Here is a 9,670-nt window from a genome sequence, read left to right as displayed (position 1 = left end):
ACTTATGCAGTTCCCTGGGGAAGAGTGCCAGCCTCCTACAGACATCACCCACTGAGTCAAGGTTGGCAGTGGGGAGCGACAGATGTAGCTCCAGTTTGTATTTTCTTTTGTTCACACCAAGTTTGGCTGACGTGTAGCTACTTTAGTCTCAAGACCAGACGCAGAGACAACAGCCTTGATGCCTCCTTCTCGCTCGCACAACCACATAAAGTCTAACCCTCAGACACATCCCTCGTCCTCTACTGCTCGTGGCTCTTTTGCTTTTCTGGGTTGACCCCTGACACATCATGGCTGAGTTCTGTGCCGTCTTAACCTTTAAATTCAGGCAAGTTCCTCAGACCATAAGTCTTGGGTCATTTCTGATAGAGCAAAAAATAAGCACGATTAAACTATTTTTTATTGAGCTCTTACTATGTGCAAACAGTGTGCTCACTGCTTTACATGTATTATTTCACTTAATCTCATTAAATGGTCCAAAGCCCCCATCCTCGCCAGTTCACTCTTTCATCATCACCAGTTGGTAGTTCAGAGATACCTGCTGGCTACAGTAATAGTCCAGGTTCTGCCATTTGGGATAGTAGACTGGGACCCAATGCCCTCTGGGGTGTCCCTGGGTGCCCTGTCCTGCCCTCATGGAAAGAGCCTAGAACACAGGTGGTGCCCATTAAGAGTCTGTTTCCCCTCTTCTGCACCCTCAGTCTTGGCGTTAATCTTTGCCCAAACGTACAGGAAAGAGCTCAATTCCCCTCTAAAAATGAAGTCTAGCCCCAAATCTTTGCCTAGTGACTGGGTCCTGCTTGCCTGTCTCAGTGCCAAGTGTTGACCCCCTGAAGCAGTGCCTGAGCTCTGTGCCACATACTGAGATGCCCCACCCCTTACTAGACATTCACCTCTATTTGGGAGTCACTTCATATGGAACCCCTTGCCCCATCAAATACCCCTCGTTTGCCAGGACCAAGGTGGCTGCCTTCCTTGGATATCCCTCCCCCATTTTAAGAATTTTGTGAGCTAGTATTTTTAACTGTGATTTCTTTTTTATGTGTCCTTTTTTAAAATATATAAATTATTTTATTTATTTATTTATTTTTGGCCACGTTGGGTCTTTGTTGCTACGTGTGAGCTTTCTCTAGTTGTGGTGAGCAGGGGCTACTCTTGGTTGTGGTGTGCAGGCTTCTCATTGCGGTGGCTTCTCTTGTTGCTGAGAACAGGCTCTAGGCACACGGGTTTCAGTAGCTGCAGCATGTGGGCTCATTAGTTGTGGTTCCCGGGCTCTAGAGTGCAGGCTCAGTAGTTGTGGTGCACGGGCTTAGTTGATCCGCGGCATGTGGGATCTTCCTGGATCAGGGGTCGAACCCGTGTCCCCTGCATTGGCAGGTGTATTCTTAACCACTGCGCCACCAGGGAAGTCCCTTTCATGTGTCCTTTGTTTTAAACTCTTAAGAAGGAATAATTTGTAAAATGGTTTCCCAATGTAGTATGTAATCATGAGCAATTTGCTTTGTAGGAAGTAGGGAATGGAGTTAAAGCAATCCTAATTACTTACACATGCAGAAGCTGTCACTTTTGTAAGGTGTGTAATTAGCAGCCAGAGTGTGTTCTGGGAAAATGTGATTGTTTAAGCAGGGGGCGCAGCTAGGGGGCTACCCAGATTGGGGCTCTCCCACTGGGGTCATTAGCCCAGCTTGGGCTCTGCAGTCACTTGTTAAGGCTGATTGTATGCCTGGACACAAAGCAAGTGGCCGACTGAACCCACTCCTGTTTCACGTGCAAACAAGGTGTGACCATTGAAAAAACTGGATCCTTCTTACTTTGTGATTATGAATTTTCTTTTCCAGTTGAGTCTAGTGGTTCTCAGCTTGGTCTGCACGTTAGAATCACAAGGGAGATTGTACTATTCCTGACGTTCAAGCTGCACCTAGAGCAAATAAATCAGCCTCTCTTGGGCAGCACGGCTTTTAAAAGCTCCTCAGGTGGTTCTAGTGCATTGCCAAGTTCGAACGCCAGTGCTCAACCCGTGCTTCTCAAAGTTAGCTGCATCAGAACCACCTGGAGGGCTTGTCAAAACCCAAGCCCAGAGAGATTCAGTACGTGTGGGCAAAGGGTGTCCAGTACTTTGCACTTTTCGTATTTATTCTAATAATATTGTCAGTGCTCAAAACAATGAATTCCTTTTGGTATTAGAGTAGATAACTTTTTGTTTTTGCACATATGACAGGAATTGTGCTAAATGTTTTAGTCATTAGCTAATGTAATCATTTTCACAAGGCTGCTTCATTCTCATCCTTCACGTCTCAGAAAAGGTGGCAGACCTGAGAAGGCTTTCATCTATTCTTTAGAAAGGCATCACGTGGTTTGTTTCCTCCTGGGCCCTAAACACAGTCTGTTCTCTTATTTACTCTTATTTCCTCTCTTCTAGTTGCAAGGAAGCTCCACGATGGCAGAAACCTACCTGTCTTCCTCACTTAGTGTCCACCATGTGGCAAGCACTCCACAGACCCTTGCTGAATGAAGGAATCCACAGGGCAACGCTGGGGAAAAGGTACTACTATGGTCTACATTTCACAGACCAGGACATAGAGATACAAAAAGAAACCTGTCCAAGATCACAGTGGAGGAACTGAGATTCAAACTGTGCCCTAACTAGAGCTGGGCTCTCAAAGCACTGTAAGAACTGATCATCAGTCTTAAATACCAGCCTTCCTTCTCAGCAATAAACTGAATTACTTACAGTCAACTATATCTGCCTTTCTGCCGCTTACTTCAAAGCTATTTTTTTCCAAATAACAATAAAAATCCAGAACTGAAACCCACGTGGCCAAACAGTAGAAACAGTGGCAATTTCTTTCCTACTTAAAAACTGTACTGTCCATAACAGAAACCTTACAAAGTTCTAAAGCGGGTTAAAGATTTCTACCTCATATAAAAATCACATTATAACCTTTTAATACATAATGTTCGTATTTAGGGGAAGAAAAACCACATGAAAACAAATGGATGTAAATAATCTGGCTTTATTTAGCATGCCAATACAATTTATTCTGGTAATAAATTAATACGTACAGTTGTCAAAAATGTTGGGTGCTTTCCAATAAAAAGGTTTCTGACTATGTACACTAAAGTATATGCAGAATCCTTTGACATGGAGTTACTAAAGAATGGAGTGTCTTTCTCTGTAATTCACCTTCAGCTCGTGTTTAGTTTAAAAAGGTTTCAATTACCATTCCAGCTCCTGCAAACTATGAAGCCTGAAATTATAGTACTGAGTTTAGAAATACCCTGATCCAGTCTCCGAATCGCACGGATGAAGAATCCACTGGTCTTGCCAAAGATTACCAAGGTAGCAAGAGACAGAGCCTGGATTACAACTCAGTCCTCAGAGGGTCTCTGAAATGTCTGTGAAGCTAAACAAGGCATATACACCACACTGAACTTGAGTCATATCTGTAAGACCCTGGTTTTACTTTCTGCTTAATCCTTAAATCCTGATGTGTTCTTTTGCGGTTAACAGATTTAGCAACTCAGCTGCTTTGGAGTGAAATCATTCCCGTTATCACAGATTATCACCAATCGCCAGTAGCGTTGGCTTTTCTCCTGGGACGTTCGGACTTGGGCAACTTTTCTTCCTGCTCTTCTATGCTCACAGTGTAAGTGACATCAGGGATGTCTGTTCTTGTTTGAAATTCATCATCAGTTACCAGTATCTACGAAACCATCAGATCTGAGTATGGGACAGTTCGTTTCTCTCTGTAGCTCATCCCCACCAGTCAGCACACACCCTGCTCTGTTCACCTGAGCCGTCACTCGTTCCAAAGCAACTGTGGATTACTTCTGGGGTGTCAGTGTCCCAAATAGCGATGAGATTTCTCAACACATCAACATGCCGTATGCTTCACATAATGTACCAAGCAGTTCTGGCATACAGTTTTTGGTGATTTATGTCTCAGCCTAATGGCTTCACATAGCCATGCTGTTGGCAGGGGAAAAAGGGCCACTGGCCTGTTTTAATTTAAACCCCCAATGAGTATGCTGCACATTTATCAGTTAGTAATAAAATGCTCACATGCTGGCAAGCTATTTTTCTAACTGCAGAAGCCATTTACAGAGCAACCCACCAAACATAGGTGACTTTAACTTTATGTACACACAGCAGAGGTGTGTATATAAAGGGAATTTTGGAATTTCTGTGCAAGTGGTTCTATTTCTTGCTATTCTCAGGGCTGTAGCAAAGGAAGACCGATAGCCTATCTTTTTGTATGTTTCTTTTTCTCCAGAGCAAGAGTGAATGTCTGATGTGGTTGCAGCTTATAGAGGCTTATTAGATGTGCCCTCAGGGGCATATTTAATTGGAACAGGCATTTTTAAGTTTTCATTTTTAAGTTCCTCCTCAGCAAATACAAGAGTTGCTGTCGAAGCTTTACCTTTTAGGACTAGTAACTCGATTTGGTGGTAATGCTGAAAGCAGGGCCGCTAGCCATGAAGACTTGACATTAACCCCTACCTAGAGTGAAATTTCCTTAGCCTTATCTAAAAACAAATACACACACAAGAACCCAGATACAGAAATGTTACTAGCTCTGTTCTCACAAAACCACTGAAGCAGTTAATTTACTAAAAGTAGGCATATTTTTCTCCTCTCGTCTGTTACCAATTTCACTTTCTTTGGCTGTTTTTGTTTTTATCTTGTCCTGATTTTCAAGGAACATGCAGAATATTGATAAGGAAATTCCACATTCTTCGACCATTTCACTTTTTGACTTTTCTTCTTAACTCACTACCTTTTAACTCTGGAAAAATTGTGAGCTCAGTATATTTTCTCTTTAACACCATGACCAGAACCCAGTGTATGAAGTATAATGGAAATGACTTGCTTAACAGAACACAGACATCTGACTCATGGCCAGCTCTTGAAAACTGGCCTGGCCAACTGAAGGTACAGTCCCGACTGACTAAAGGCAACTGATTTCCTTCAGTTTAGAACAGCAGAGCTGATGTCAAACTACAAAGAAAGGGCTGATTTTAATAATCTTAATAACCAACTAAAAAATAAAATCTTTTTTTAAATTAACGAATCCTAATGACTTTGAGGTAGATGAAGCTGTTGTCAGATAATGAAGTAATTAGGTGTAAGATATAAAAATAACAAAATTGAGCAAAAGAAAGCACTGATTTGAAATTATCTTCTTTTAAGTTCAGATGGAAAATTAAGAGCCCATCCAATTCAAAGTTTTGGCACAAAATCCGGGTATGTCATGTGGTGGACTTGCTTCTTCAACTGGAGATGAACTTGGCAGCCGATGGAAAGAATCCACGCTCTATGGAACACCAAACTACAAAATGACTGTCCCCATGAAGAAGCCAGTGACTTTGCATTTGATTTTTCCAATTTGGCTCATTCCCCAAAATTCAGGCTTTGGAATCCTAAAGTCTGCTTCAGCACTTAACTAGCTCTTTGTTGGTGGAAGGGGTCAGGACTGTCTCTCCACACATAAACTGATCCTAAGACAGAACAAGAAATTATATTAATCACGGAGTGTCTGTGTCACAGATGCATCAATGGTATACTCATTTTGTTACAGAATCAATCCAGCTCTGCTAATCTAAGTTTTTGCTTTGCTCTATCACTTCATTCTTGTTCAATGAGTCAATGCCAGCATCAGAATCATAATCTTACAAATGTATCCGTTTTTAGTTCTGAATTCATATTTAATGCACCTTACCTTATAAACAAACATGTCCCTCGTCACTACAGAGCACCCATTTCTCAGAAATCACATTTATAAAACAGACGTCACACCTTTTAAGTTTCTGTATTAATTACTATTTGTACTACTACTTCTCCACTTCAATATTTGGTCACTCAAATACCTACCCTCTTCAAAGTAATCACTTTTTTCAACTAAAGGGATAGCTCTTCATGTTTCCCAACATAGATAATCTGCAAATTAGCTATTTTGTAAATGAAGTTCAATCTCTGATGATTTAGCCTGGCTTACACCAGCCAGCCCAGGAAACCTCTGCCTCCCAGGTTACCCCTCATCTCCTGCAGTCTGATCCCCGTAAGGATCTGCCTGTATTCTGTCCCTATCGATCTCTGACTCCTGCCCAGCACCTGGAACCCTCCCACTGTGTTCTTTGGAGTTTATGGTCCACCAACAACACAATGCTCCACATTCTTTAAAATGGCCCTGTGGCTTCCTGCTCTAACACAAGGTTCTCAAGGGGTAGCGGGGAGGAGGCATTGCTTTTGTCTCTGGGGATATTTGGCAATGTGTGGAGACATTCTGGGTTGACATACTGTGGGGTGCTACTGGCATCTAATGGGTAGAGGTCAGGGATGCTACTAAACAAGCTACAGTACGTGATCATCCGATTTAAAATTGCTATCTCTTCTCATACCAGCACTCCTGCTCACCTTTACCCTGTTTTCTTTTTGTTCCAGAACACACTTAAATGCAAGAATAAATCAGTAAACCTCTTAAGTGTAGTCTAAATTATAGGCTGCTTATGTCATGAGGCTAAGTGCCTTGTTCCCCCACCTTGCCTATACTCATTTTAGAATTCATCCTTAAGAATGTTAAGCTTTGTTATATGACAATTATATCTCAAAAACAACAAAAACAAAAAACAAAACCCAGAGAAAAGAATGTTAAGCTTCTTATGATGTTAAGACTCCATTCAAAGTAATGACCAAAAGTTGGGGTGGAGGTGGGCATTTATTTTGTTTTCTATTGTCAATATCCTTGGGTGAAAACAGCAGGACAACTAAAGACTAAAATGAAAATTGTAAAATTGCAACTATGACTTACATCTCAAACAAGATAATGCAGAGTTCGACGTATAAGCCAGGTAAGAGACACTATACAAATGTTCCCTCAAAATAAGTCCAAGAGCTCTAAACAATTTTAATTGCTTATTAAATAAGGGAGGAATAAACACTGTCAATTAAATAATCTTTATAATTATTTTTTTCTATTTAATAAGTAATCATAATATTCACTAGATACAGAACAGTTTTCTTTACTGCCTTCTCCAAAGCTAAAAGAGTAATTAATTTGAGCTTTTAAAATTTTAATTTACCATACAGCTGCTTATTAATGGTTTTAAAAATTTGTTTTAAAAAACACAGCATTTACCTGACACAAGATTAGAAAACATTCTGCACCTACCTATCACAGGCAGACTACTCTAGGTGCCTGCAACCCTCCCCCCACCTTTTAAAATTTGACTCCTTACTTTGTCATAAATCACTTTTATAATGAGAGAGCAGCTAGGGCACGTTGCCACGTCTTCCCCATTCTCCAAATCTTCCTATAACAAAATCGAACACCGCACGGTCAGCATAGTCTTCTCTTGGCGATCTCCTTCTCCCAAACCCTCCCATCTCTGTGGGCAAGCTCCTTTGAGGATGGCCTCCCCACAAGGCATGTGAGGACCAAAAGCATCTTCCAAGAGAAATGCCAGCCCCACTCTTCCCTGGAAGCGTCACTTGGGATAAACACCCAGGAGAGTGAGTCAAGGTTCAGTCGCCTCAAAACCCCCGGGAAGACAAAAACACATACCTTCCTCCAAAAGAGTACCCCAGGAAGTGGAAGCTTAAGTTGGGAAGGATGGCGCCATCCACACCCTCCCCTCCCCGCTCCGGCCCGACTAAAGGCCAGAACCAAGTGCCGCCGACAGCGCGGAGTATCAAATTTGAGGGAATTCAGAAACAGATAAAAAAGGGCGTGGATAACTATGAGCCGCGTGGATCGGCGGCAGGGACTCGGCAGAGCGAAAGCGCGCCTGCTCCTTGGAGTCGCCGGGCGGGTCCCCGAGTTACCTTGGTGATGCAGAAGTTATCTCCACACGGACAAGGGTAGAAGTACGTCTCCAAGTCCTCGTCATATTGGAAGTCCTCAATCTCCACCTCGTCGTGAAACACCGCCATTGTTACTGGGGCGAGCAGAGATCTGTCACCTCCGCCGTCCGACCCAGGCCGGGACCCGTCCAACTTCTAGGACGCCGGCCCAGCTGGGCGTTGTCGCAGTGCACCTGCGCAGGAATGACCGCTTCCGGCTCAGAGACAATGACGCAACTCAGGGTTTGAAGTCAAACGGGTGACCGGGTAGCGGTCACCATGGAGATGGCGGAGCTAGGGGGCGGAGACACGAGCGGACGGCGGTGGCTGCTCCTTGAGGTCGCGCCCCGCCCCGCCCATCGGACGGCAGCGACCAATAATATGTGAGGTTCGCTCGCGCAGCTGCTGCGTCACGTGGGGGAACACCGGAAGCTCTCCGGCGCCGGGGGCGGAGCTTGTCCCTACTCTGCGAGCTGAGTCCCAGAGGCGGCGGTGGTCTGGAGGTTCCTTACTGAGGGGTTGGTTACCTGCCTCACGTCCGCGGGCCTTAGAGAGGCCTTAACCAGACCCCGCAGCGGGCGGCGGCCGGCCTAGGTAGCGTCGGCCCTGCCCCTCGGCGACGCTGTGGAAAAGCGGGCGCGCTTTGTGAGTCAGAGGTGGCGGCGGGAACTGCTCGGACTCCGGAACGTCCCTCCCTGCCTCCCCGGTGACTGACGAAAAGCTCCCCTGGAATAGTGATTTCACCGAGTGACCGTGAGCTCTGGGCGACGCGTAGCTTGTAGTTCTGGCTGCACTCGGCTATTCAGGTACATCCCCGCCTCTTCCTCACCCTAGATTGTCTTCAAATGCCCTAAATTGTGTTGTCAAAAGGACCAAACAAGATCTGTTACGCAGGTTGAGTTCTAGTCCTGTGTTTGCCAAGCATGTATTGATAATATTATATAACTACAATCAGGTGTTTCGCTAAGTATAATTCTTCCATCAACCTTGGGACTTTAGATGTTATTCCATATTATTAATCTTTAAACTGAGATACAGAGAGTCACGTATCTTGACCAAAATCACACACCTAGGAAATGAAGAGCCTGTCTGTCCCCAAGCCTATGAACAAATTACTTAACTTGCGTGAACCACAGTTTCTTCTTTGTAAAAGAAATGGCATCAGCATGCAGAGTTACTACCATGAGGCCTTTGTATACCTTAATGGGAAATGCAAATAAAAAGTGATTTGTCTCGAAAGCAGTACTAGTGCCTGCCTTGGTAAAATGGGAGTATTGCTCCATTACTAGGCATTTATTCAAATCTTGGTAGAGAAGGAATGCTGTGAGAAAACCACTATTTAGAAGCAGATCTGGGCTCAGAAGATGACCGTTGGGAACTAACTCTGGGGGTTGGACATTTACATTCTTTGGGCCTTATTTCCTCTTCTGACTGAAAGAGGGTTGGATGAGAGATGATTTACAAGATTCCTTTCAGATCCAACATTCTACTTTTGCGTGGAAATTACGAGTTTTACTTGGTTCAGCAATCACATATACGATATTCCGTTTATATTTATATAATACATATGCATAATATACACACGTACACATCCTTATGCTTATTTATGTACACGTACTCCGACGTTTGCATGAAGTTACCAATTTTGTGCACGCTGAAGTTCCACCTGGTTTAGCCCTTTTAAAGCTTGAAAACCTAAAGGCAGAGGAATCTTTGGGAGAAAATTTAGAAGTTATGTTAAAGGGATTAGTAGAAGATTATTTCAGAGGTTTCACCAACATTCTATTTTGCCTAATTGGAGATCTACCCAGGAGTTAGGAAACATTTGCTAAA

At 43.5% G+C, this 9,670-nt stretch overlaps 2 protein-coding genes across 4 annotated transcripts in view; one reads left to right on the top strand and one right to left on the bottom strand.

Moving 5' to 3' along the window:
- Positions 1-5,163: 5,163 nt before the first annotated feature.
- Positions 5,164-8,057, bottom strand: DPH3 (diphthamide biosynthesis 3). Of its 2 annotated transcripts, XM_060149558.1 has the most exons (3): positions 7,820-8,043; positions 7,234-7,308; positions 5,164-5,496 (listed from the first exon to the last, which is right to left on the bottom strand). In XM_060149558.1, exons 1-3 carry the CDS (start codon positions 7,925-7,927, stop codon positions 5,431-5,433), a joined length of 249 nt encoding a protein of 82 aa, XP_060005541.1. In that variant the 5' UTR covers positions 7,928-8,043; the 3' UTR covers positions 5,164-5,430. The 2 variants fall into 2 exon arrangements, with proteins under 2 accessions (XP_060005541.1, XP_060005542.1); XM_060149559.1 differs by lacking the exon at positions 7,234-7,308 and having other exon boundaries at positions 7,820-8,057.
- Positions 8,058-8,292: 235 nt separating this feature from the next.
- OXNAD1 (oxidoreductase NAD binding domain containing 1) overlaps positions 8,293-9,670 on the top strand; it is a 54,947-nt gene continuing 53,569 nt past the window's right edge. For both annotated transcript variants that reach the window (XM_060149556.1, XM_060149557.1), the window contains exon 1: positions 8,293-8,643. The gene's annotated coding sequence lies outside the window, so the exon portion shown is untranslated. The remainder of the gene's footprint in view (positions 8,644-9,670) is intronic.

This window comes from Lagenorhynchus albirostris, chromosome 5 (genome assembly GCF_949774975.1).
Source record: "Lagenorhynchus albirostris chromosome 5, mLagAlb1.1, whole genome shotgun sequence".
In the NCBI taxonomy this organism is placed as follows: Eukaryota; Metazoa; Chordata; class Mammalia; order Artiodactyla; family Delphinidae; genus Lagenorhynchus; species Lagenorhynchus albirostris.
The sequence above is the reverse complement of the archived record's forward strand: the minus strand, read 5'-3'. Positions and strand labels throughout refer to the sequence as shown.